Consider the following 27,825-nt stretch of genomic DNA (forward strand, 5'->3'; position numbering starts at 1 on the left):
CCTTCTGGAAAACAAAAGAAAGGTCTGCAATGGCCACTTTGTTGAACTATACCAAAGTAGACAACTGAGGACAGTGTGCTAATTGAGCACTATAAAAACCACAGTGATAAGGAATCACCAAACATTCCTCTCTGCTGAACCAAAGGTGCAAACTACTGTGATTTAACTGACAAGCAATTCAAAATAGCGATTATAAATCTGATGAGCCTATAAGAAAACTTATGTGATTCAATTTAGGAATAAAATGACTGAACAGGAGGTTTTGTTTTGTTTTGTTTTGTTTTTAACCAAGGAATTTGAAATTTAAAAAAGCCAAATTCTAGAGCTGACAAATTCAGTGAATGAGATGAAGAAATGCATTAGAGAGCTTAAGAAATAGGACAGATCAGGGGCGCCTGGGTGGCTCAGTGGGTTAAAGCCTCTGTGTTCAGCTCAGGTCATGATCCCGGGGTCCTAGGATCGAGCCCTGCATCAGGCTCTCTGCTTAGCAGGGAGTCTGCTTCCCCACCCTGCTCTGCTTGCCTCTCAGCCTACTTGTGATCTCTCTCAAATAAATAAACAAAATCTTAAAAAAAAAAAAAAAAAAGAAATCGGGCAGATCAGATCAAAGAATAAATTAATGATTTAGAGGATAGGAATTAAGAATGATTCAGGAGAAGAAAGCTAAGATTAAAAAACAAACACCTGCAAGAGCTAATCATGTATGATGAGAAAAACAGAACTACCAGAAGAAGGTGAAAAGGGAGGAGAGAGTGTATTTAGAGATAGAACAGAACTTCCCAAACCTACCTGGGGAAGGAAATAGAGAAGTCTAAGAAGCTAAGAGAACACTATTATCTCAATGCAAAAAGATGATCTCCAAGACACCTGTTTTATTTAAAAAAAAAAAAAAAAAAAAAAAAGTACCCAGGGAACAAAGAAAGTGACCTACAAAGGAATTTCCATTAGCTTACTGATGGGTTTCTCAGAAATTCTACACACCAGGAGGAAGTGGAATGGTGCACTGAAGTGCTGAAAAATAACTGCTAACCCAGAACACTTTATCTGAAAAAGATATGCTTCAGGTATGAAGGAGAAATAAAGGCTTTCCCTACTAAAACTGAGGGATCTCACTACTAGATCTGGCTTGCAAGAAATACCGAAAGGAGTCCTCCAAGCTGAAATGGAAAGATGCTAATTAGTGACATAAAAGCACATGAAATAACCTATTAGGGACAAAAGTAAACAACATTTAGAAAACTGTATATTAAAATAATGTGTTAACCAGTTAATTATAATATAAAGGCTTAAGAAAAAGAACAACAACAAAACTATCACTATAATTCCTCAATGAATCACTGCAAAAAAAGGTATACTATGACATCAGAAATATAAATGGGGAGGAGTAAAAGGGTGGAACCTTTAAATGAAGATAAAGTGCTATCAGGATAAAAAGGACTCTTAGATGTATTATATAAGTCACATGGCAATCACAAAGCAAAAGTCCATAAAAAGTCACAAAACAAAAAAGGGGAGGCTGATCAAATCACAGAAAACCACCACGTTATAAAGGCAGACAGAAACATAGGGAAAAAGAAACAACCAGAAGGCTAAATAGAAGAGCAGTACTATTATGCCCAAAATATAAATACAAAATACAAATACAAATCAATACTCACTCAATATAAATGGACTGAATTCTTCAATCAAAAGGCACAGAGTAGCTTGATGGATAAAAACAAGACCCAGCCATATGCTGCCTACAAGAAACTCATCTCAACTTTTTAAGATACACACAGGCTCAAGGTGAAGGAATTAAGAGAATATTCCATGCAAGTGGAAACCAAATGAAAGTGGGCATAGCTTTACTTATAACAGACAAAATAGAGGTCAAGCCTAAAAACAGAGACAAAGAAGGTCATTATGTAATGATACAACAGTCAATACATCAGGAAGGTATAACAATAGTAAACATATATGCATCCAACATTGGATCACTAAAATTTATTAAGCAAATACAGATCTAAAGGGAGAAACAGACAACAATACAGTAATAGTAGGGGACTTCAGTACTCCACTGTCAGCAATGAATAACTCATCCAGATATAAAGTCAACAAACTAAACCGAACTATAGAACAAAAGAACTTAACAGACCTATTAGAGCATTCTATCGAACAGAGGCAGAATACCTATACTTCTTCAGTGCACATGAAATATTTTCCAGGACAGATTACATGATAAGGCACAAATTTATGAAGACTGAAACCACATCACCTACCTTTTCAGACCATAATGGTATGAAACTAGGAAACAAGAAGAGGGAGACCAGAAAATTTACAAATATGTGGAAACTACACAACATACTTTTGAACAGCAAATATGTCAAAGAAGAAATCAAAAGGGAAATAAAGATTTACCTTGAAACAAATGAAAATGGAAACACAGCATATCAAATTTTACAGGATGTAGTAAAAGCAGTTCTGAAAGTTTATAGCAATAAACATGTTAAGGAATTAGAAAAATTACAAATAACCCCCCCCCAAAGAATAGAAAAACAAGCCCAAAATTAGCAAAAGGAAGGAAATTATAAAGATCAGAGTGGAAATAAGTGAAATAGGACCAGAAAAATGGAAAGGATCAATAAAACTAAAGGCTGGTCCTTTGAAATGGCAAACAAAATCTTTAGCCAGACTAAGGAAAAAAGACTCAATTAAGAAATGAAAAAGAACGCACTACAATTAATACTACAGAAATACATAGGACCATAAGAGAATACTATGAACAACTGTATGTCAACAAATTAGACAACCTAGAAGAAATGAATAAATTTCTAGAAAAACACAATCCATCAAGCTGAGTCAGGAAGAAATGGAATATCTGAAAGGATAAATAAAAAAGGGACTGAATCAGTAATCAAAACCTGCCCAACACAGAAAACCCCTGGACCAGATGGCTTCACAGGCAAATTCTACCAAACCTTTAAAGAAGAATTAACAACAGTCTTCTCAAACTCTTGCAAAAAATTGAGGAGGTAGGGATAGATCCAAACTCATTCTATAAGGCCAGATACCAAAGAGAGATGAGGAACCACAAAAAACAAAAACAACAACAAAAAAACAGATCAGTATCCTTGATTAATATAAATGCAGAAATCCTCAACAAAATATTAGCAAACTGAATTCAAGAACACATAAAAAGAATTATACACCATGACCAAGAAGCAAGGATGGTTCAATATATGCCAATCGATAAATGTAATATATCACATTAATACAATGAAAGATAAAAATCACATGATTAGCTTAGTAGACACAAAAAAGCAACTGACAAAATACAACGTACTTTCATGGTAAAAACCCTTGGTAAATAGGATATAAGTGGAACATAAAAAGGCCATATACAACAAACTCACAAGTAACATCATACCCAGTGGAGGGAAAAAAAAAAAAAACAAAACGAAAGCTTTTCCTCTATGATCAGAAATAAGACTAGCATTTCCACTCTCAGCACTCTTATGCAACACAGTACTGCAAGTCCTTGCCTGATCAATTAGGCAAGACAAATAACTAAAATCCATCCAAATTGAGAAGAATGAAATAAAACTCACTATTTTTAGATGATAGGATTCTGTACATTGAAAATCCCAAGGCTCAACCAAGAAACTGATGGAGCCAACCAATGATTTTGATAAAGTTGCAGGATACAAAACCAACATACTTACATTGCATTTCTATACACTAGGTGTGAAACATGTGAAAAAGAAACAAACTTTTCCTGAGGGGATTTTGGGAAGATGGCAGAGGAGAATCCTGAGCTTACCCTGTTCCATGGACACACTGAGACAACAGCTAAATCTATATGACTAACTCCAAAAATGACCTGAAGACTGAGAGAACAGACCTTTCACAGCCCTGTCCACTAATGAAACCCACTGCTGCTGCAGAGGCCTCTCAACTCCCAGGATGCCACAGCAGGCAAGGCAGGTAACTGCATCCAGTGGGGCTGAAGGCAATCATGCATGACTCAGCCACAAGAGGGCACACCTGGTTCTAGTGACCCTGGGGAGAATGCACTACAGGGCCCCGCAGGACCTCTTCTATACAAGGCCACTATTTTCAAGACCAGGATACAGTGACCTACCTAATACATAAAAACAGACAAAATGAGGAGACAAAGGAATATGCCCCAAATCAAAGAATAAGACAAAATCCCAGTAAAAGAGCTAAATGAAACAGATAATATGCTTGATAAAAAATTTAAAGTAATGGTCATAAAGATGCTCACTGGATCCAAGAAAAGGCATCATCAAGTATGACATTTCACATTATAGAGTGCCCAATGAGGAGAGAGAGAGGGCAGAATATCATTTGAAGCACTAAGAGTTGAGAATTTCCCCACTCTGGAGAAGGAAACAAACATCTGAGTCCAGGAAGCTAAGAGAGCCCCTAACAAGGTGAAACCAAGGAGGTCCAGACCAAAACACCAAAGAATTAAAATGCCAAGAAGTAATGATAAAGACACAAATTTAAAAGCAGCAAACCAAAACAAAACAAGATAAAAGGGGAAAACTCATAAAGCTATCAGCTGATTTTGCAACAGAAACCAAGCAGGCCAGAAGAACGTGACATGATATATTCAAAGGTCTAAAAGGGAAAAACTTAAACCAGAATAATTTACCCAGCAAGGTTATAACTCAGAAATGAAGGATAAAGTTTCCCAGACAAACAAAAGTTAAACTGGCCTTGTAAGTAATGTTAAGGTGGTTTCATTAATTGGGGGGAGGGAGGCATAACTAGAAGAAAATAATGAAAGGCAAAACTTTCAGATTAAAAACAAACCTACGGGGCACCTGGGTGGCTCAGTCATTAAGCCTCTGCCTCTGGCTCAGGTCATGATCCCAGGGTCCTCAGATGGAGCCCCACATCAGGCTCCCTGCTCAGAGGGAATCCTGCTTCTCCCTTTCCCACTCCCACTGCTTGTGTTCCCTCTCTCACTGTCTCTCTCTTTGTCAAATACATAAATAAAATCTCTAACAAACTACCTTTATGGAATTTTTACTTTTAATCACTTATAAAGCCAATATGGAAGTTAAAACACAATTATTTTTATAAAAATTAGCAAAGCATACACAAAAGGATGTAAAATATGACATCATTATACATGAAACATGGAGAGAGGAGTAAAAATTTAGAGGTTTTAGAATGTGTTCAAACTCAACAGACCATCACCTTAATACAAACTGCTATATACATAAGATGTTGTACATGAACCCAATGGTAATCACAAATCAAAAACCTGTAACAGACAGGTGCCCTGTGTGGCTCCAGTCAGTTAAACAGCTGCCTTCAGCTCAGGTCATGGTCCCAGGGTCCTGGGATTGAGCCCCGGGTCCGGCTCCCTACACAGTGGGGAGGTCTGCTTCTCCCTCTCCGTTGCTCCCCCTTGTGCTTTCTCACTTGTGCTCTCCCTCTCAAATAAATAAAATCTTAAAACAAAACAAAACCTGTAACATATACACAAAAATAAAGAGAAAAGATTCCAAGCATAACACCAAATAAAACCATCAGATCATAAGGGAAAAGAGGAAGAGAAGTAGAAAAAAGCAGAGAAAAGCCACAAAACAGCAAGAAAACAATTAACAAAATGGCAGTAGGCACATAACTATCAACAATTACTTTAAATGTAAATGAACGAAATGCTCTAATTAAAACACACAGGGTGACTCAGTGGGTTAAAAAAAACAAGACCCATTTATGTGCTGCTTACAAGAGGCTCACTTCAGACTAAAAGACATACAGACTGAAAGTGAAGGGATGGAAAAGCATATACCTTGCAAATGAAAGCAAAAAGCAAAAAAAAAAGCCATGGTCATATAAGACAAAACAAATTTCACTATTATTATTTTTCATGGTTCATTTATTTGAGAGAGAGAGAGCATGCACATGTGTAGGGGGAGGGGCAGAGGGAGAGGGAACCTCAAGCAGACTCCATGCAGAGCTCGACATGCGGCACACTCATGAACCTGAAATCACAACCTGAGCCGAATCCAAGTCTGACACTCAACTGACTCCACCACCCAGGTGCCCCTAGACAAAACAGGTGTTAACACAATGTAGCAAAGGACAAAGAAGAACATTACAAAATGATAAAGGGATCAATCCTACAAGAGAGTATGACAACTGTAAGTATCTATGCACCCAGCATGGAAAACCTAAACACATAAAAACAAATATTAATAGACATAAGGGGAGAAATTAATAGTAATACGATAATAATAGGGGATTTTACACCCTACTTACATCAATGGCTAGATCATACAGACAGAAAATCCATAAGGGAACAGTGGCTTTAAACAACAAATTACTAGGAATAAACTTAACCAAAGAGGTGAACAACATTTCCTCTGAAAACTATAAAAACACTGATGAAAGAAACTGATAAGGACAAAAACGGGAAGATACACCATGCTCATATATTAGAAAATTAATATTGTTAAAATGTCCATACTACCCAAAGCAATCTACAGATTCAATGTAATCCCTATCAAAATACCAATAGCATTTTTCACAGAACTGAAATTAGTAATCCTAAAATTTGTATGAAATCACAAAAGACCTCAAATAGCCAAAGCAACCTTGAGAAAGAAGAACAAAGCCGGATGTATCACAATTTCACATTTTAAGAATTACTCCAAAGCTATGGTAATCAAAACAGTACAGTGCTGGCATAAAAGCAGACACAGATCAGTGGAACACGACAGGGAACCCAGAAATAAATCCACACTCACACGGTCAATTAATCTATAACAAAGGAGACGAGAGTATACAATGAGGAAAAGATAGTTTTTCAATAAATGGTATTGGGAAAACTGGACAGCTACATGTAAGAAAATGAAACTGGACAACTTCCTTACACCATACACAAAAATAAACTCAGAATGGATTAAAGATCTAAATGAGAGACTTGAAACCATGAAAATCTAAAAGAAAACATAGGCTGTAATCTCAGAATTTGTCCTTAGCAACATATATATGGATCTGCCAAGCAAGGGAAACAAAAACAAAAGTAAACTACTGGGACCACATTAAAATAAAAAGCTTCTGAGGTGCCTGGGTGGCTCAATCATTAAGCACCTGCCTTCCACTCAGGTCATGATCCCAGGGTCCTGGGCTTGAGCCCCACATAGGGCTCCCTGCTCAGCAGGAAGCCTGCTTCTCCCACTCCCTCTGCTGCTCCCCGTTTGTGTGCATGTTCTCTGTCAAATGAAATCTTAAAATAAAATAAAAAGCTTTTGCACAGTGAAAGAAACCATCAACAAAACAAAAAGGCAACCTAGTGAATGGGAGAAAATATTTACAAATGATATATCCAATAAGGGGTTAATATCCAAAATATGTAAAGAATTCATAAAGCTCAACACCAAAAAAAAAAAAAAAAAAAAAAATCCAAATAATCTGATTTAAAGATGAGCAGAGGACCTGAGTAGACATTTTTCCAGAGAACCCATACAGATGGCCAACAGACACATGAAAAGATGCTTGACATCACTCATCAGAGAAACTGAAATCAAAACCAAAATGATGTATCACCTTACACCTATCAGAATGCCTAGTATCAAAAAGACAAGAAATAACAAGTTTTGGTGAGGATGTGGGGGAAACAGAACCCTCATGCATTGCTGGTGAGAATAAAAACTGGTGCAGCCTCTATGGAAAACAGTATGGAGGTCCCTAAAATTAAAAATAGGACTACCATATGATCAAGTAATTCCACTACTGGATAGCCACCCCCCCCAAAAAAAAATGAACACTAATTTGAAAAGACATATTCCCTCCTATGTTCACTGCAGCATCGTGTACAACAGCCAAGATATGGAAGCCACCCAAGTGTCCATCAGTGGATGAATAAAGTAGAGGTATACACACACACACACACACACACACACACACAGGAAATGTTACTTGGCTATAAAAAAGAATGAGATCTTGCCATTTGCAACAACCTGGATGGACTGAGAGTGTATAATGCTAAGTGAAATAAGTTAGAGAAAGACAAATACCATATGATTTCACTTATACGTAGAATCTAAAAAACAAAACAGACTCAAGTACAGAGAACAAACTGGTGGTTGCTAGAAGGGAGGTGGGTGGAGGGATGGGCACAATAAGAGGGACTGGAGGTACAAACTTCCAGTTGTGAAATACATAAGTCACAGCGATGAAAAGTACAGCATAGAAAATATAGTCAGTGATGTTGTAATAATGTCACTGTAGTGACAGTGACTACACTTATCATGGTGAGCAATGAGTAATGTGCAGAACTGTGGAATAAATCTGCTGTACACTTGAAACTAACAAAACATTGTATATCAATTACGTTTCAATGAAAGGATTGTCAAGTCTAAGAAAAAGATAATAATAGTCATACCCACACAAAAAAGAAGGGCTTTCCCAGTCACAGCTGCATCAAAAACAAAATACTAAGGAATAAATTTAATGTAGGAGGTAAAAGGTTGTTTTTTTTTTTTTTAAGATTTTATTGATTTATTGGAGAGAGAGAGCAAAGGTGGGAGGGCAGGGAGCTGGGCAGAGGGACAAGCAGACTCCCCACGGAGCAGGGAGCCCGCATGGGGCTCGATCCCAGGACTCTGAGATCATGACCTGAGCTGAAGACAGATGCCCAGCTGACTGAGGCACCCAGGCACCCTGGAGGTGAAAGTTTTGTACAACAAAAACTACAAGACTGCTGAAATAAATAGAAAAAGATACAAATGGAAAGACAGCCTGTGTTCATGGATTCAAAGAATTATTATTATCAAAATGTATAAACTACTCAAAGCAATCTACAGAGTCAACACAATCCCCATTAAATACTAATGGCATTCTTCGCAGAAACAGAAAATAAACTGTAAAGTCTGTATGTAACCACAAAGGGCTCCGAAGAGCTAAAGCAATCCTGAGGAAAAAGAACAAAACTATAGGTATTGCACTTCCTGACTTCAAACTATACCACAAAGCTACAGTATTAAAAACAGTAAGGTGTTGGCGCAAAAACAGACACACTGACAAACAGAACAGAACAGAGAGCCCAACATTAACCTCTGCTTATACATTAAACTAATATTCAACAAGGGGGCCAACAGCACCAAAGGGGGAAAAGACAGACTTCAACAAATTATGCTGAGAAAACTGGATGAACACATGTAGAACACTGAAACTAGACACCTTATACCACTCACAAACATTCACATGAAAATGGATTACAGACTTGAACATAAGGACTCATACTATAAGACTCCTAGAAGAAAACATAGGGAAGAAACTCCCTGAGACTGATTTTGGCAATGATTTTTGGATATGACATCAAACAACAAAAGTAAAAATCAACAGAAGCGATTACATCAAATTCTTTTGTACAAAAGAATTAACAAAATTTAAAGGCAACCTACAAAATGGGAGAGTTTTTGCAAATCATATGTCAGATAAGGGGTTAATATCCAAAATATAGAGAATTCATACAACGCAATAAGAAAGAAGCAATCCGATTTAAAAATGGGGAGAAAAACAGACATTTTTCCAAAGAGGACATCCAGAAGGCCACCAGGGACATGAAAAGATGTTCAAAATCACGTATCATCAGGAAAATGCAAATGAAACCACAGATGTTAGAATGCCTATCATCAAGAAGATAAGAGTAACAACTGTTGGCAGTGAATGTGGAGAGAAGCAAACCCTCGTGCACTGTTGCTGGGAATGTAAACTGGCACAGCCATTGTGGAAAACAGTGTACGCAGGTTCCTCAAAAAATTAAAATTACAACTATAATGTGATTCCACTTCTGGGTATTTACTTGAAGAAAGTCAAAACACTATCTTGAAAAGATGTCTGCACTCCCATGTTCACTGCAGCACTATTTCCAATAGCTGAGATACAGAAACGACTGAAGTGCCCGTCAGTACATGAAAGGATAAAAAATGTGGCGCACGTGCACATAAACACAGGAGTATTATTCAGCCGTGAGAAAGGTGGTTGTTCTGCCATTTGTCACAACATGGAGAGACCATGAACACACGATACTAGGTGAGGTGAGCCCGACAGAGAAAGACAAGTACTGTATGACATCACTTATGTGTGAATTTTAAAAAGTCAAACTTGTAAAAACAGAGAATAATGAATGGGGGGTGGGGAGACAAGGCAGATGTTTTTAAGGGTACAAACTTTTTTTTTTAAGATTTTATTTATTTATTTGACAGAGAGATCATAGGGAGGTAGAGAGGCAGGCAGAGAGAGAAGGGGGCAGCAGGCTCCCCACTGAGCAGCGAGCCCGATGTGGGGCTTGATCTCAGGACCCCAAGACCATGCTCTGAGCCAAAGGCAGAGGCTTAGCCCACTGAGCCACTTAAGGCACTTATGTTTTGTGCCTTAAGAAATTTTTCAAATACTCTTAATAGTAAATTCCTGTATTCCTCTAAAATTTTAGTTTTCCTTTTCACATTATGTATGATGAGGATGGAGTTAAAAACATACTTTCCACATTTCCATATAGACAGGAAATTAAGTGTCCCAGTAGTTTTGTTTTGTTTTGAAAAGGCACTCTTCCCCCAACCACTACACTTCCCCATTTATAAAGTCATACCTCTGACTTACAAAGTTCCCATACATATGACAGTGGGTTTCTAGGTTCTCTGTTCTATTGCTCTGTTTATCTACTTGCATGTCAATAACACAGCTTTAATTCATTCAGCATGTATTTAGTTGAATGCCCTCTATGTGCCAGGCACCGTTTTAGGCACAATGTGGCAAACCAAAGTGTATGCCCTCTATGGAACTGACATTTAAGGTAAACCTCTATTATTACTTTAAAACACTGACTTCCAGGCGCCTGGATGGCTCAGCTGGTTTAGCATCTGCCTTCTGCTTGGGTCATGATCCCAGGGTTCTGGGATCAAGCCCAATGCTCAGCTGGGGAGGCCCGCCTCTCCCTCTCCCTCTGTCTGCCACTCCCCCTGCTTGAGGTGTCTCCCTGTTAAATAAATAAATAAAATCTTTAAAATAATAAGTAAAACACTGCCTTCATTTTTACTGGTCCTTGATCCTTCCATGAAAATTTTAAGGACAACTGGTCAAAGTTCATCAAAAACCTTAATGGAATATTGATTGAAATGACATAATTTGAAGAGAATTACCCAGTTTAAGATCTTTTCATCTGGGAATATGCTATATCACTCTATTTAGGTTGCTTCTGATGTTCTTCCTTAAAATTTTACAATTTAAAAAATAATGATCATGTATAAACTGTTAGATTTACTCCTAGAAACTATATGATTTTTGTTGTTATTGTATTTTAGTGTAATTTTTAATACTATATCTTATAACTGACTTTTGCTGAACACAGAAGTGCTGCTGGCTTTTGTGTATTAATCTTGAATCTAGGTTGATTTGTTTGCTTATGGATTCTCTTGGAACTTCTGGGTAAATAAATAATCATATTATTTATGAATAGTGGAGTTTACAACTTTCCAATTTAATACCTTTTTTCTTGTCCTATGGAGATGGCTAAACTGCAAAATTGTAATTGAAGTAGAAGCAGAGAAAGGACACAACTTTGTCCCTGATTTTAAAGAGCAGGTTTTAAAGTTTCACCATTAAGAATGATGTTTGTTGTAGATTTTTAGTAGATATCTTATCAGGATATGAAAGTTATCTTTTCTTCCAATTTTGTAAGAGTCTATGTTAATAGTTACTTAATTTTATCAAGTCATTTTTCTGAATCTATAAGAATTTCAACGAGATTTTCTTCTTTGTTAATGGATTACTTTTAATAGATATTACATTGAACTATCCTTAGTCATGGTACACCATATGTTTATATACAGTACTGCATTCAGTTCATTAATCTTCTAGTTTCTCCAGTTTTACTGATATAATTGACATTCACATTTTAGATTTTTGTGTTTACCTTTATAAGTGAGAAGTACTTATAATTTGCCTCTCTTATACCCTAAGGTTCAGGTTTTGCTATTATAGTTATAGAACAATTTGGGGAACAAAAGACTGATTTAAAAAGGTTTCTTCTTAGTATAGATTAAGACAGGCAATATTTTGTTTTGTGTTGATGTATCATATTTGCCAGATCAGTTTTTTGTTTTGTTTTGAAGTACACTGGGGGCAGGAAAGGCAGATGACTATGTTTTAGACTGATTCATTTTGGCTTTGGAAATGTTCAAATTTTTCAATAGCTTTACCTTTTCCCACACAATTACCAAAATTCCACTATGACTGTTTCTAAATTTGGAGGAAAACTCAAAACAAGTTTTATTTTTAGAAAGCTTGATAGTTTTTGAAAATTGTTTAAAAGTTTGGGATACTAAGGGGTGCCTTAGCATCTGACTCTTGGCTTAGGATCCTGGGATGGAGACCTGTGTCAGGCTCCCCGCTCACCGGGGAGTCTGCTTGTCTCTCCCTATCTCTGAAATAAATCTTACACACACACACACACACACAGATCAATGGCACAGACATAAACCCATTCATATACGGTCAATTTATGATATAAGAATCAAGAATATATAATCAGGAAAGGACAGTCTCCTCAATGAATGGTGTTGGGAAAATTGGACAGCAACACATGAAAGAATGAAAATGGACCACTATCTTACACCATACACAAAAATTAATTCAAAACGGAATAAAGACTTGAATGTAAGACCTGGATCATAAAACTCCTAGAAGGAAACAAAGGTGGTAAGCTCCCTGACAGTGGTCTTGGCAAAGATTTTTGGAACTGATTCTGAAAACAAAGGCAACAAAGACAAAAAAGTAAACAAGTGGGATCACATCAAACTGAAAACTTGTGCACAACAAAGGAAATCATCAACAAAATGAAAAGGCAACCTACTGAATGGGAGAAATTTTTTGTAAATCATATCTGAAAAGGGGTTAATATCCACAATGAATAAAGAACTCCTACAACTCAGTATCAACAAAAATTCCATTAAAAATGAGCAAAAGATCTAAATAGACATTTTTCCAAAGACATACAGATGGCCAGCAGACACATGAAAAAGATGTTCAACATTACCAACCATCAGGGAAATCAAATTAAGACCACAGGGAGATACTGCCTCACACCTGTTAGAAGAGCTGTCATCAAGAAGACAAGAACAACATGTGGTGGCAAGGATGTGAAGAAAATAAACATCTGTGTACTGCTGCTGGGAATATAAACTGATGCAAACGCTGTGGAAAACAGTACAGAGGTCCCCCCAAATTAAAAACAGAACTACCATATGATCAAGCCATTCCATTTGCAGATATTTATCAGAAGACAACAAAAACACTAATTTGAAAAGATATATTCATTCCCATGTTCACTGCAGCATTATTTACAATGGCCAAGACATACGGTTGTTTCCGTAAACAACCGAAGTATCCATCAATGACTGAATGGATGAAGAAAATGTGACACATGCACACACACAGGAATATTATTCAGGTGTAAAAAAGTGTAACACCTTGCCATTTGAGACAACATGGATGGACCTTGAGGGCATTATACTAAGCAAAACAAATCAGAGAAAGACAAATACTGTATGATCTCACTTACATGTGGAATCCAAACAACAAACAAAAATAAATAAACCAAACTCCTAGATGCGGAAAACAACTATGAGGAGGGGTGGAAGAGTGAAGGGGGTCAAAAGTTACAAACCTGCAGTTATAAATCACTGAATGTAATGTACAACATGGTGACTGTAGTTAACGATACTGTGTTTCATATTTAAACCTTGCTGAGAGTAGAACTTAAAAATGGTTGAAGTAGGTTTTGCGATACACACAAATATCGAATCATTATGCAATACACCAAAAATAAAAACGTCATGTCAGTTACACCTCAAAAAACAAAAACGCCCAACTCTCAATATGAATCCAATACCAACATTTATTAAGGTTCAAAAGAAAAAAAAAGATACAGGGGCACCTGGGTGGCTCAGTGGGTTAAGCCTCTGCCTTCAGTTCGGGTCATGATCTCAGGGTGCTAGAATCCCGCTCCGCATCGGGCTCTCTGGGCTCAGCGGGAAACCTGCTACCCACCCTCCGCTGCCTCTCTGCCTACCTGTGATCTCTCTCTGTCAAATAAATAAATAAAATCTTAAAAAAAAAAAAAAAGATACAAAATGGCAATGCAGCACCTAAACAGCGGGTGCTTCACGAAGTCTTGAACATCTTAAGGGCGGTTTCAAAACACTTCCACCCAAACACGGAGTGCCTTAGCTAACAAAAACTGAAAATGATTGGCAAGTTCGCCTCCGTTCCCAACAGATCTTTTATACTTAAAATAACAGTGCTTACCTCTTCTGCTGTGTGAGGATTAAATGAATCCTTGTAGAGTGTGACTCAGTGCCTACGACACAGTGGGCGCTCCAATGATACTGCTATCGTCGCGCTGCAAGCTTCTCATTTCCTCCTCCACCGCTTAATTTACCTGAGACGCTGCGCTGAGCACAAGAAACCTTTAAGCTGAGATTTAGCTCCTGCGCTCCAGGGGGGCACAGCGCCGGGAGGCTGACGACGTCATTAAACGTCCAAAAAGTGTCACACGGGCTACAGTAGATAGGGGTGAAATCCATTTACTTTGATATCTTTTTCCTTAAAATATTCTTACTGTTCACGAGCCCTGAATTTTAGCCGAACTCAAGAAACTTGCAGTCTCAAGAGCCACCAACTTCATGAACTCGATTATGAGCGAGTCGCGCTTTATGCGCAGGCGCAACAGTGGTCGGGGCGCGCCGTCCTCGCTCCGCCTCTTCCGCCAGGCCCGGGCACCGATTGGTCCGCGTGATCCGTATAAGAAGCTGCGCGCAGGCGCGAAACGTCCTTTCCTCAGCTGCCGCTAAGGTGCTCGGTTCTTCCGAGGAAGCTAAGGCCGTGTTGGGGTGAGGCCCTCACTTCATCCGGCGACTAGCACCGCGCCCGGCAGCGTCCGCTCAGCACTCGCCAGCGCCATGGCCTCCGTCTCGGAGCTCGCCTGCATTTACTCGGCCCTCATCTTGCATGACGATGAGGTGACGGTCACGGTGAGTGCGGGCCCAGATCGGCGGCGGGGTCGGCCTGCGGGCGGCCGTTTTTCTCTCCTGGCCGGGCCTCCCTGCCAGGCCCTCCGGGCGGAGCGGCAGCCATCAACATCGCCGGCGGAGGCGGGGGAGAAGGGGCCAGCAGCGGGGCCCAGGTGCAGCGCGCCCGGCGGCCTCTGCCACGTGCTCCAGCTTCCGGGGGGACTGGAGTACTCTCGGGGTGCGCGCGGCGGCTTTGGATTTTACTTCAGCGAAACTTGGGCGGCGTGTAGGCATCCTACCGCACCTGGGACACTCCCTGCTTGGTGGCCTTGAATTCCGGTGCTCCTCTTAGTAGGCCCTGTTGGGGAGAGGACGTTAGCTTGCTTCACCTCCCGCGCTGACTCGTACCTTAAAATAGCGGCGTGACTTGGGCAAGTCGCCGCCTGCGAAATGGCAGCGAGGGGCCGAGTGCATTTCATTTGCTCGTGGTGATCTTAAGAGCGTAAGAAAGGTTCGTTTTGAGTAAACATACATGAGGGGCGCCTGGGTGGCTCAGGGGGTTAAAGCTCTGCTTTTGGCTCAGGTCATGATCCCAGGGTCCTGGGATGGAGCCCCATGTCGGGTTCTCTGCTCAGCAGGGAACCTGCTTTCTCCTCTCTGCCTGCCTCTCTAGACTTGTGATCTCTGTCAAATAAATAAATACATTATTTAAAGAAATAAATAAGCATACATGAAATACAGATAGAATCTGTAAAGTGGTTAAACATAGTTTTGGAGACACGTTTTGAGTGACTTTCAGTGGCCGTGTTTTGAAGACGTTTACAAAAACTGCGCTTTGGTTTGCTGTTTTTTAGGAGGATAAGATCAATGCCCTCATTAAAGCAGCGGGTGTGAATGTTGAACCCTTCTGGCCCGGCCTGTTTGCAAAGGTAAGGTGATGGCAGCAAAGTGATGTGGAGAAGCAAATTTGGGGACATTACTTATTTATTAAGTAAATCTGGCAGAGTCCAGAGAAGGAAGAACAATATAGTGTTGGGAATTGGTTGTCACTTCAAGGAGAGGGGGTACTTTTGGAGGTGTGTGTCAGGGGAGAGTGCTCTAACAAAAAGCCAGAACTGAGTGCGATCTGTGTATGCATGTGTGTTGCAGGCCCTGGCCAACGTCAACATTGGGAGCCTCATCTGCAATGTAGGAGCTGGTGGACCCGCCCCAGCAGCTGGTGCTGCACCAGCAGGAGGTCCTGCTCCTTCCACTGCTGCTGCCCCAGGTAGACAATTTTTTTTTTTAATTGGAGGGAGGAGTGGAGATAAAGAGCAGTGTTGCCTATAATACTTAATTTGTTAAGAGTAGATGATGTATAGAAACCCTAAAACCAGCGGCATGGTTGGAACCAAGGCAAGGGTATTTTTGACTCAGTAAGTTGAAGGGCCTGGAGCTCTTTGGAGTTTAAAATACTCAGCAGGTGTGTGATTGACTGTTTCTGTTTTTTAGCTGAGGAGAAGAAAGTGGAAGCAAAGAAAGAAGAATCTGAAGAGTCTGATGATGACATGGGCTTTGGTCTTTTTGACTAAACCACTTGTATAAGCTGCTCAATAAAAAGCTGAACTCTTGGTTCCTGTTGGTTGCCAGTTTGGGGATGTGCAGTGTACAGACGATCTCCCTTCTGTAGCACTGGATGCCAGCCTTTTCTGGTATGACACCAGAGCTGGGTTTTCCCCCCCTGCCACCACTAACTCATGGTGAGAAGTAGTGCACCAGCCAGATGCTGTGCCAAGAATACCTAGTATTGCATCTGGAAACTGCATGGAGAGGTGGGAGAGGGATCAGAGCAGGTCCCTTGTTGGAGTCACCTGTGTGAGTTCATGATCACACGGTTTGTCTCCTTGACAGGAGTAAGAGTCCATGGTTCTAGTATAATCAAGACCTCTTAAAATCCCAAGTAAAATCCTGGCTACAAGTTTTTTGAGCTGTGCCAAGTCGTCAGAGGTAGAATACTACTATATCCCTAGGCTTGTAATTCAATACTGAAGGAGTGGTGAAAATTCAGGTTTGTTGGGGCACCTGAGTGGCTCAGTTGGTTAAGCTTCTGCTGTGGGCTCAGGTCATGATCTTGGGGTCCTGGGCTTGAGCTCAGTGGGGAATCTGCTTCTCTTTTATTCTTGATTTCTTTCTCAAAAAAAAAAAAAAAAAAAAAGGAAATTCAGGTTTGAGTCCCCATTTACACAAAGGTTAAAACCAAAATTCAAATCTGTGTTTGACACTAACAAAGTAAGCTTTGAGGAAGGGGATGGCTGAGCACTGGTCTGGAGACTGGTTCACTTCAAAATGCAAGGGGACTCCTAAGATTTGGATTTATAAAACATGGTCACTTTGTCTTCAGCGCACCAATTAAGTGCCAAGCCCCTGAACATCTTGTCCTTTCCTCACTAATAGAGATCGAATTGGTGAAATGCAGGATGTCCTAGCCCCAACTGTCCACTGTCCAAAACAATTAGTGTTTAGAACCAGATGGTTAAGTGGCTGGTGTACCTTATAGAATTGAACACAATCCCGTAATTCTGCTTCTGTGTTATTACCCAAGAGAAACTATATAAGGACATGAGGATGCATGTTTGGGAACGTTTAAGCAGTACTTAAAAGAAAAACCTCAACTCCATCCGCCAGAAAATAAACTGATCCTCAATGATGAGCAGTGAAAATGAGCTGTGGATATACAGGAATTCTTAAGGTTAGATAAGAACAAGTCCTGATAAACTGCATACAGCACACTACCCTCTTCCTAAAGCTCAAAAGTAAGATGGATTAGGTAAGGTAAGGGATGGTCATTTTTAAGACCTTAAAGATGTGCAGTAAACAGTCGTACTTAGATGTTACTGTCATTAAAATTTTGTGCACATGAAGAATGGGTCATAAAGTGTGGGGCACCTGGCTGGTTTGGTAGAGCATGGAGCTCTTTGGTCTTGGGGTCGTGAGTTCAAGTCCCATGGGTGAGAGCTTACCTCAAGATTGGTCTACATACACTTAAGTGTGTTAACTCATCTTCATCAGCTAACAGTGCTGTGCTGATCTCCAGCATGTCCTGTCATCCTGCATAACAAGTCCATGGTAAGACCCATGTTACAGGTGGGTCAGTGGGAGCTCAGAGGTTAACAGGAGGTAAAGACTAGTAAACGGGTGGACGGATTCAGAAAATGCTCTACAAAGGCTGCTCTTAGCATCTTTCCCCATGTCCCCTGCTCCTTTACCCCTTCTGCCTCAGTTTACTCATCTATAATGATAGGGCCTGCCTCACTGGCTTCTGGAGACTTCCAAAATAATGAATTCCTTACATTCTGAGAGCACTTAAGTGTGAGGAGGGAATATGGACACTTCCCTTAGCCAAGGAAATCCTTGAATGGATTAAAGAGAACACTTAAGATAAAGGAAGACAGAATCTAGAACAGCTGTAAATTAAGTGGTAAACTGGGAAACAAATACTAAGTTCAGTTATCTGAACTACATAATGACAAATGTTCGCTATAGCAAGACTCAAGTGTAAACATGGCCTCATCGGTGGGCCCAGCTTTTGAAAAGAAATCTTTTAATGTAGTAAAACTAAATAGAGCTAAGAACCTTTCCAAAGAATGATCTGATGAAGTAGGAGGCCCACTTATTTGTGCAGAAATGCCAACCTTTTATTCATTTGACACTGAGTTTAAAAGTCTGCCCAGTTCCACTGCCTTTTTAGTTCTCCTGACCCTTAATTTCTTCTTTGCAAAATGGGAATAATACCTAGTTTATATTGGGGAATGAACTTGCCCATCAATGCTCAGTATGCAGATGCTATTTCCCTTCTGTGTAAGGTACAAAGAACACAGCTGGCATGCCTGATTCTCAGAATCCCTGGGTCTAGCCAGCCTAAGCCTTCTGCTCTTCAGACTCCTCCCTGCCAGTCCTCTACAATCAGCCAGCAGCTTTGGTTTCTCGTGACTGGTTTCATGCTACTGATTGTTCACCAAACATACTCTATACTTTGTTTAAAAAGTTCCATTGTTTTGTTCAACATTGATTCTGTTCAACTCTCTTCTGTGGCCCCTGAAAGCATACCCAGGTCCGTGGCTGCTCACTCACCCCCTTTATAATCTTGCATCAGCAAAGAGCCAGGATTAGGTGTAGGGGAGAATTTTAGGAACAGACTTGCTCACTGACAAACCATATAAGAACAACATTTAAAAAAAAAAAAAATTCATATTGTCATTGAATGTGTTGCACAATGGGATAAAAAAAATCCAAAGCTCCTGTCAACTGTTTTACTCCTTTTTTTCCCCTCTTTCTTCTAAAAATGATGAGTGAACCAAACAAATTCTAAAACCACCTTTTGGAAAAGAGAAACACTCTAATTAAAATGAAAATTCAAAATATTTATGCAACAAAACAACTTGGTATATTGCTACAAATTCAAATAAAATATATCAAATCCTTTCTCCCCATAATTTGAAGGAGCATATACAGTAAAATTCTCAGGGAACAAAGTGAAGGAGGTGTTTATGGGCTTGGTCGCATAGTGCTTTAGAGTTTAGAAATAACTTTCAATGGGTTTTCCCGTTCTGAACTTTACCATGTCAGGAGCAGTGAATTCACCCTCGTCACACACTGGACTGGTGCTCAGAGAATCTGAAAGCCTGCCAGGTTCACACAGCTAATGGCAGGCAAAGTAGGGTCTGCCACCTCCATTGTCTCCACTCATTCTACCAGGACATGGCGTCCCTTCCTCACATGTGCTTTTGTAAGGTATGGTGATGAGCCTTTGACTTTTTTCCCGTCATCGTAGAAGCCTCTTCTCCACCTTATCTTTGCAAACAAGTCTGGATAATTCAGCTAAAGGTAGAGACGGGCCAGTTTTAAGAGAGTGTTGGTATTTTTGGTTCTTCTGAAGCAGCCAAGAAGGGCCCCTCAGAGTCAGATCGCAGACACCCCACAGCCTGCATCACGAAACCAGAGCTGAGTCAACAATCCTTACAAACTGGGATACCTGGGTGGCACAGTGGGTTAAGCCTCTGCCTTCTGCTCAGGTCATGATCTCAGGGTCCTGGGATTGAGCCCCTTGGGCTCTCTGCTCAGCGGGGAGCCTGCTCACCCACACCCCAGCCGCATCTCTGCCTACTTGTGATCTCTCTCTCTGTATCAAATAAATAAAGTCTTTAAAAAACAACAACAACAACAAAAACACAAAACAGACAAACAAAAAACAGAAAAAACAATCCTCCTGAACACTTATAGCAGGTCAGGGGATCAGGGCCATCCCATAGTTTCTTTCACAGGAATGCTCAAAGAGTTATGGGCTTCCAAAGAACCCTCCAACTTCTACTCAGTTTAACTCACCAGAGCTACCTCCTCTGGCTTGTATACTTTGAGGGTTATTAGGACATCCAATTACAATAGAAGAAAAATGCGCGTTCACCTTCCATATCTTTGCACTAGCTATTCTCCACTCTCACCAGGTCACTAACCACCTACCCCAGTTAATTCTAGTCCTCCAGGCCTTAGGAAGTCCGCCCCAGGCTATATTATATCCTCTGCTGAAAGTTCCCTGTCTTACCACTTCTAGTAGATGCATAATTACGTCTTTGTGATAGTTTGGTCAGTATCTTCCTCCTCCATACAGTGAGCTTGGGGACTGGGCTGTCTGCTCTTATCATCGTAGCAGCCTATAAAGGGGCACAAAACCAGGACTGCCCCCCCACGGCAAGCTTCCTCCCTTCCTCCCTCCTTTCCTTCCTTCCCCAATCTACATACACTTTTAAGTGTGTTAACTCATCTTCATCAGCTAACAGTACGCACCTTCCAGGTTGCCAAGTACAGGTGCGCACGGCCAGGCCCTCAGGTGGGAACCCGCGGGACCAGGCTCCGTGAACGGAAGGCAAGGGCGTCGGAGATTTCTCCAGGTGAGGCCCGAGCCAGGCTTCGGTGCTGAACCGGGAATTCTCAGCCAGTGAGGCAACAGAAGCAAAGGTGTGGCGCCCCGGAGGCCCGCAAACTGCCTTCCGGACACAGTGATCTGTCACGGCCCCTGTCACGTCCACGTCGTCTAGGATGACGGAGAAGGTGCACGAGCTTGGGGACCGAGGGCAGGCGGCGGGATGAAGAGAGTCTTCTGCCCGCCCTGGCTTCACGCGCCAAACGGGAGAAAGCCCTCAACCCGCACAGGTGCCTGACACTCGCGCGCCCCAGCTCGAGCTTTCATCGCTCGCTGCTCGCCAATCAAAGTCCGTGCTGGGAGGGCGGGACGAGAGGTGGGGCTAAAAGCTGAGGATGGCGGAGGAAAGCCGAACTTCTCAATTGCACCGAGGCCTATTGACCACTAGGGGCGCGCGCGGGTCCGCGGAGACTTTTGCGCATGCTCATTAACATCGCAATAGGTGTTTTGTTTTGTTTTGTTTTTTTAAAGTCTGTTTCAGTGGAGCTTCCGCGGGCTCGGGTGCTGGTTAGTAAACTAATTAGTCCGTTGTGAAACCCCTCTGCCGTGAATTCCAGCACTTTCGCCTAACCAGCAGGAATGGGATGGGGCATATTTGTAAACTGGGACTAATGACCCATTACTGCCCCAGAGCTGGTTTTCGAGGGAAGGGGTGGTTGGGCATTGATAGTTAATATCATTCCAACTAGTTCTCTGTATAAATAACTTCAGGCGAGTAGATACTGACTCTTCCCAGGACCTTCATTTCCAGAAAGCTTTTTCGCCCAGAAAAAGAAGTGATTTGTTCTGCTTTTGGCTACTCATCATCCAGCTGAGTCACATGGGCAGCTGTTAAAACAAAACAGAACAAAACAAAAAAAACACCCGAAAGAAACAAACAGCAACAGCTATCCAGTTTCCTGGGTCCCTGCATGCTGCACGGGCTGAGGAACCCGGGGAGGCGGAAGGCGGTGGGAACTATGCATTTTTACCAGTCCCAGGAAGAGTCTGATGGTTAGCTTTGGAAATTCCTGGTTTAGGGCACGCTGTGCCTGACAAGTACAAGATGCATAATAAACATGCATCTTGTACATGTTTGAAATAATGAATTAATAACTGTCTCCAAATACTGAAGGAAGGTTTAACAGTTGCATAATAAGCCATGTTGACCACATTCGGAAAATGGACTGTTGATGGGAGTGTAAATTACTACCACTTTTTAAGGAGTATGATTGGGTTCCATCTCTAAGAATTAAAAGTGCTCTTTCATCCGAAAATTTCACTTGCAGAAATACATAAAAAAATACATGTATAATTTCAATGAAGCATTTTTGTAAGAAAGAAGAAAATTGCCTGAGAGGAGGCTTTCATGTGACTATTAACAGGAGTGCTGCTATTGAACGAGGTCTAGAATACTTGGTTAAGTGAAACAAGCAAGCTGAAAACCAGTGTATGTAATACGACCCTTAAAAATTCACATGCATCTGTTTGTATGTGTAAAGGAAATTCTGGAAGGGTTAAAGGAAAACAAACAAACAAGTAAAAGGTAAAAGATGACCTCTGAGAAAGGTTGGAGAGGATGGGAGTGAGATTTTCCATTTCAGTTATCCATTCCATATTGCTTGGATTTAAAAAAACCACAGACATGTATTACTTTTAATAGCTTTTATGTCTGGTTTGGTAATGGCATTGTCCTCTCAGGCACTGGTTACCCAATTAAAGTCACTAATCTATTGTTAAACCTCTGCATCAGGAGATTCCAGCACTTGCTGTTCACCAGCAGGAATGGGATGGGGCACATCTGTAAACTGACTTGTTCCAGGCACAGGGCTGGGTTTTTTTTGGGGGGGGAGTGGGGGATGGTTGTTGGGGAGCAACAGTTAACACTATCGTTAATTTTTTTAAAATGGAGGGTCTTCAATATAGAAGAAAAACTGAATTTGGGGCATTTGGGTATCTCAGTCAGTTAAACATCTGCCTTTAGCTCAGGTTCCTGGGGCTGATGCTTGCATCAGGCTCCCTGCTCAGTGGGGAGCCTACTTCTCCCTCTCCCTCTGCCTGCTGCTCTTCCTGTTTGTGCTCTCTGTCAACCAAATAAATTAACAAATCTTTAAAAAAAATAGAAGAAAAAACTTATTTTATGTAGTTCTGGAGGGAAGAACTCTGACCAACTGGGAGACAATTTTAGCTCAAAATAAGGAAAGTAAGGAAAAACTTTGCTGGTTCTTAGCCTGAGGCTATGATGGGGAATACAATATCTGGTTCTGGGAGGAGTGCAGACTGAGATGCCACAGGTCTTTAAGGAGGTAGGTTAAATGCTCTCTGTCACACTACCTGGATTAACTCAAATCCCACTCTGCTGCAGAATAGGGCTGTGTGACTTTAGGTGAGTTGTCTAAACTCTGGGTGCCTCAGTTTCTTCACTTACACTATAGGGATAATAATGACACCAACCTAATCGAGTTCTTGCAGAATTACACGATATGGTACATGTCAGACACTCAGCATGGTTCCTGTTCAAAAAATGTTAGTATATCTTTGCTGTTTTTATATGATGGGTCGACCCTTTAAAAATTGCAAAGAGAATCACAGAAAACATTTCTGCTATTGGAGGGGCTATTTTATTTTTCCACCTTTAAATATTTGTGTAAACAGTCAAATGTGGGATTTTCAGGATGAATGGATTTAGTGGATTGTGAGACTTGCTTATATGCTGGACGGCTTTGCTCATTACAAAGCGAATTTTTTTTGGAAGTTTGTTTTCCGGATGCTGGCTCAGTGCTGCCCCATAGTGGCCAATCGTAGGAATGGCTACTTAAGTAAGTAGACCTTTTCTTACTAGAGCATACCTGGGCTGGGTGGGGTGTGTGAGTCAGGCAGGCTGGGAAGGTGGGCTGTTGACCCAGGAGTGAGCAAGTCAGTCCACACCTCAGGAAGGAGAGGCATGTTTGTATGCCCACCAGTGACTCCGCCAAGAGGAAACCAAGCGCACTTTATCTAATATGATCATGCTTCCTGTGTCATTTATTTAGAATGTTTGACTTTTCCTCTTCACATGCTCAAGTTCATTTCTTGTCGAAAAACAGAAAAGCACGTTACTGAGCTGCTGTGCTATCTGGCGTGCCCTTGGCTTTCCTCCAAGGTTGTTGGAAGAAACAGCCACATGGAAACCACTTCTGCTTTTGCCATAAAACTTGTGGAGGCCGTTTTGTTGTTACAAGTTCTCATGTGAAAATTCCTCTAAAATTTAGGGCCAAGAGAAAGTTTGTATTCTCTGAGAAATTGCTAGCCAGGCCTCTTTTATCACAACAAGCGTTCTGTGACTTGCCAGGCTTGCCTCTCGGCTTTAGCCACTGACAAACAGAGCCAGGCTCAATGCCTATTCTCAGCAGTTAAATGGACCCAAGATGGGTGATATCTCCTCCTTGTTTTCTTGGTACTAATTAAAACATTTTAGATGTGTGTGTGCCTCTTTTAATGATTTTGCTGCATATTAGTACTTCAATCTACACTCCCATATTTTTTCAAGAAAGAGGCAAGGAATCAATAAATTAAATGAAAAGTGGAATACTTGAGGGTGTTTGTTTGTTTGTTTGTTTCTGGTGAAAAGATATTTGAAATAATTTTAAGTCAGTGGTTGCACTTGGGGTTTCAAGCCTAACAAGTTTATGGGTCAAAGATTTCAGACAGTAATGTGTCTTTACTTGGAAAATGAGACAGTCATGTAAATAAGGCCATGAAGGAAGTGGTAAGTTGTGGGCAAAAGATCAACAGCTACTAAGGTTCATTTCCTTATCCACTACCACCAAGGATAATACTGAATGAGTGTCGACAGAGACAGAAAGCTGGTGGCCTATTTGGACCAAAGACATTTTTCTGGCTGCTGTCTGATAAACCATCATGAAGGCTACATTTCATTGTAGTCGTGTTTAAAAATAAAAATGGTCCTGGGAAGGTCAAGACACGAGTTCCTGAAACCTCTGCGCAAAGCAGGTGCCTCTCTAAGTTCTCGTTTCAGTCTTGGTTTCTGCCTCCTTCCCTAGAGAGGTGGGATTCTCGTGGGAGCAGAGGCTGCTGGGGAGAGAGATCTGTTCTGCTTGAATGTTAGATAAGCCCCCTGACCTAACGGCCCCCCTCGAAGATGTCTCTACAGCCTCTGCCAGCAGACTTACCTACTAGCCCTCGAGGTGCACCCAGCTCTTCGCTCTGTTTACTCTCAAGTAAAGCCTTCCTTCTGTTTACTCAGCAAAGATTTTTTTTTTTAAGATTTTATTTATTGATTTGACAGAGAGAGATATCACAAGTAGGCAGAGGGGAGGGCGGGGGAGCAGGCTCCCTGCTGAGCAGAGAGCCTGATGCAGGGCTCAATCCCAGGACCCTGAGATCATGACCTAGCTGAAGGCAGAGGCTTTAACCCACCGAGCCACCCAGGTGCCCCGCAAAGATTCTTTTACAGTTTACTCTGCTAATAAGCTTTGGCGTTTATTGTGAGGACCTGTGTTGACATACTCTTGAGTCTTCATTGACAGTCACTGGGAAATGTCAGCGCAAACACAAAAAGGCATCCTGGGAGCCTGCAGTCCTGACAAAGCACTCTGGAAAGAGCCACCCTTCCTGTCTTGGTTAGAACCACCTTGAGAGTTAAAAAACCACAATAATATACCCACCACAAGAGATTCTAATGATCTCCTTTTAGTTTTCAGATTCAATATCTGAACCCTTTTGCTCAAGGTTTCTTGAAAGCTCCCTGTGTTGATTCTGGACAAGACTCTATCTGGGCCGGCAACTTGGTGGGCCCCCTGCCAAGAGCGCAATCCCAAGCATCCTGGGGACCAGGGCACAGCTACAGAGTACCTTCAGCTGCGGGTTCAAGGACAGCTCAGTCTCCACGTGGTTGCGTGATTTTGGGACAGTCATTTCTTCTCTCTGGCTCTGGTTTTCTTATTGGTAAGGTGAAGAGAAGTGGTCTCCGTATGCATCTCTGCAGCTAGACTGGGTCTCAGGCCTGAGCTCCAGGCCCTAGTAATGCTCAGAAATGTTTGTTTTGAATGAAGGGATGTATAAGTAAGTCATGCCAACTGATCTCTTGGGTCTTGCTCTGACGTCTTGTCCCTGAATGCTTCCAAAAGGCAGGCTCAGTTTGAGTCATAGTCTGACAAGCTCTGCTAAAAGGTCACTGTAGAGGGCCACAAACCTCCTGCATCTGGATCCAGCCCTTTGGCTGCCCAGTCATCTCACCTGCCTCTGGCTCTCGTCTTCCCCTGGCTCCCCATCCAAACTGATGATTGTAAAGGAAACATCTTTTTAGGTGAGGGGCCTGTGTATTTGGTTCATCTTTGTTGCCTGGAAACTGTTGACATCCTGAGACATTCTGTTGCCTTCACTGGGTAATGAAAAATTGATTACTTTTTTACTCTGTCAACAAACTCGAAGCCTGTTCACCTTGGCTGGGAATAGATGGGAAGCTGGCTCCTTGCTCCAAGGCTGTTTGCTCTCTTTCTCTTTCAAGCGCTTGGGTTTACTTTGCTTAGAGGTGGGATGGGGAGCTGGGGTGGGGAGGGAGCGGAGCTGAGACTGGAGGGGGAGGGGACAAGATGAGTGTGACTGTGTGTGGCTGCTAGCTAACGTGGAAAGAGCTGTTTTCACCTCCTTCCAGTGCTCCTTCAGTATCAGCAAATGCCTCTGCCCAGCAGATCCGCCACACCTCTGCCCTCCAGGGTGGCCCTATGCGCACCCCTCCCAGAAGGCTGGTCTAGTCTCCTTGGCCCTGGATCCTCCTTGTCCTCAAGAAGCCTTGGGGCCAGTCTGCAATGCACAACCAGCGAGTTTCCATCCCACTCCAGTTTCTCCTCCTGGCTGTGCCTTAGCCTTGCGGCACTCCCCACAACGCCCCCGCCAAGGACAGGCAGATCTTCCAGGACAAGATGTAGAAGGGATCTCAGAGACAATCTGAGCCCCTCATTTTTAATATTTGTGGAAGAGGAAGCTCAGGGAGGGGAGGTGATGAGGCTGACAAACTAGGGCATCCACCATCCTGGTCTCACATCAGGTTCAGACCTCCATCCCAGCTTGTTAGAGGATAGAGCTGTTTCCAGAGGCCTCCTTGGCTTGGGCAGCATCACCTTCCTTCTTACAGGTGAGGAGGGCAGAGCCTGGGGCCTGGCTTCTGGGCACCCTCTTGGGGACGCTGTCCCTGGGGCTCAGACCAAAGCTACTCCTTCTTTCCCAACTGCCGGTGCACAGCTGTCCCCCCTAGTTAGCAGCAGCCCCAAGTCTCCGAACAGCACAGGAACCCTTGCTGTTTGCTGAGGCGGCACCTCAGGGGATGGGTTCTTCTTAGCTAGCCATCGATTTCGGCCCAGCCTTTTGCTCAGTGGCCCTTTGGACCAGTGCTACTCAGACTGAGATCCCTGGGCCCATGCTGGCTCACAGACCATTGTCACCTGAAGACAGGCCCAGGAAATTCTTTTTTTTTTTTTTTTTAAGATTTTATTTATTTGTCAGAGAGAGCGAGCGAGAGCGAGCACAGGCAGACAGAGTGGAAGGCAGAGCCAGAGGGAGAAGCAGGCTCCCTGCCGAGCAAGGAGCCCGATATGGGACTCGATCCCAGGACGCTGGGATCATGACCTGAGCCGAAGGCAGCTGCTTAACCAACTGAGCCACCCAGGCATCCCGAGGCCCAGGAAATTCTTACTGAGAACCTGAGAGTCACACTGAGAAGATTTTATAGCAATTTGACATGGCTGCGTGTAATATTTAAGCATTTCATTTTCCCCCTAATTCCATTTGTATTGCACCTTACAAAAAGTCTTCGTCTGCAACAGACTGGAAGTTAAAAAACAAAACAAAACAAAA

The 27,825-nt window shown here is 41.9% G+C and overlaps 1 protein-coding gene and 1 long non-coding RNA gene across 4 annotated transcripts in view; one reads left to right on the forward strand and one right to left on the reverse strand.

The window, feature by feature from the left end:
* Positions 1–20,870, reverse strand: part of LOC131835993 (uncharacterized) — a 24,132-nt gene extending 3,262 nt beyond the window's left edge. For 2 of the 3 annotated variants that reach the window (XR_009355451.1, XR_009355450.1), the window contains exons 1-2: positions 20,856–20,870; positions 14,332–15,719 (exon numbers count right to left, since the gene is read on the reverse strand). This is a non-coding gene — a long non-coding RNA (uncharacterized LOC131835993). The remainder of the gene's footprint in view (positions 1–14,331; positions 15,720–20,855) is intronic. The other variant, XR_009355452.1, reaches the window with a different exon arrangement.
* Positions 14,921–16,645, forward strand: LOC131835992 (large ribosomal subunit protein P1). The gene is made up of 4 exons (XM_059180945.1): positions 14,921–15,056; positions 15,890–15,964; positions 16,185–16,302; positions 16,527–16,645. Exons 1-4 carry the CDS (start codon positions 14,985–14,987, stop codon positions 16,604–16,606), a joined length of 345 nt encoding a protein of 114 aa, XP_059036928.1. The 5' UTR covers positions 14,921–14,984; the 3' UTR covers positions 16,607–16,645.
* Positions 20,871–27,825: the final 6,955 nt, after the last annotated feature.

This window comes from Mustela lutreola, chromosome 7 (genome assembly GCF_030435805.1).
Source record: "Mustela lutreola isolate mMusLut2 chromosome 7, mMusLut2.pri, whole genome shotgun sequence".
Lineage (NCBI taxonomy): Eukaryota > Metazoa > Chordata > Mammalia > Carnivora > Mustelidae > Mustela > Mustela lutreola.

Excerpts from the sequence above, each read along its gene's own strand:
- LOC131835992 (XM_059180945.1), top strand. The coding sequence starts at position 14,985 with ATGGCCTCCGTCTCGGAGCTCGCCTGCATTTACTCGGCCCTCATCTTG. Across the intron at positions 15,965-16,184 it reads GGCCCGGCCTGTTTGCAAAG|GCCCTGGCCAACGTCAACAT; the intron begins GTAAGGTGATGG and ends TGTGTGTTGCAG. Across the intron at positions 16,303-16,526 it reads TTCCACTGCTGCTGCCCCAG|CTGAGGAGAAGAAAGTGGAA; the intron begins GTAGACAATTTT and ends TCTGTTTTTTAG.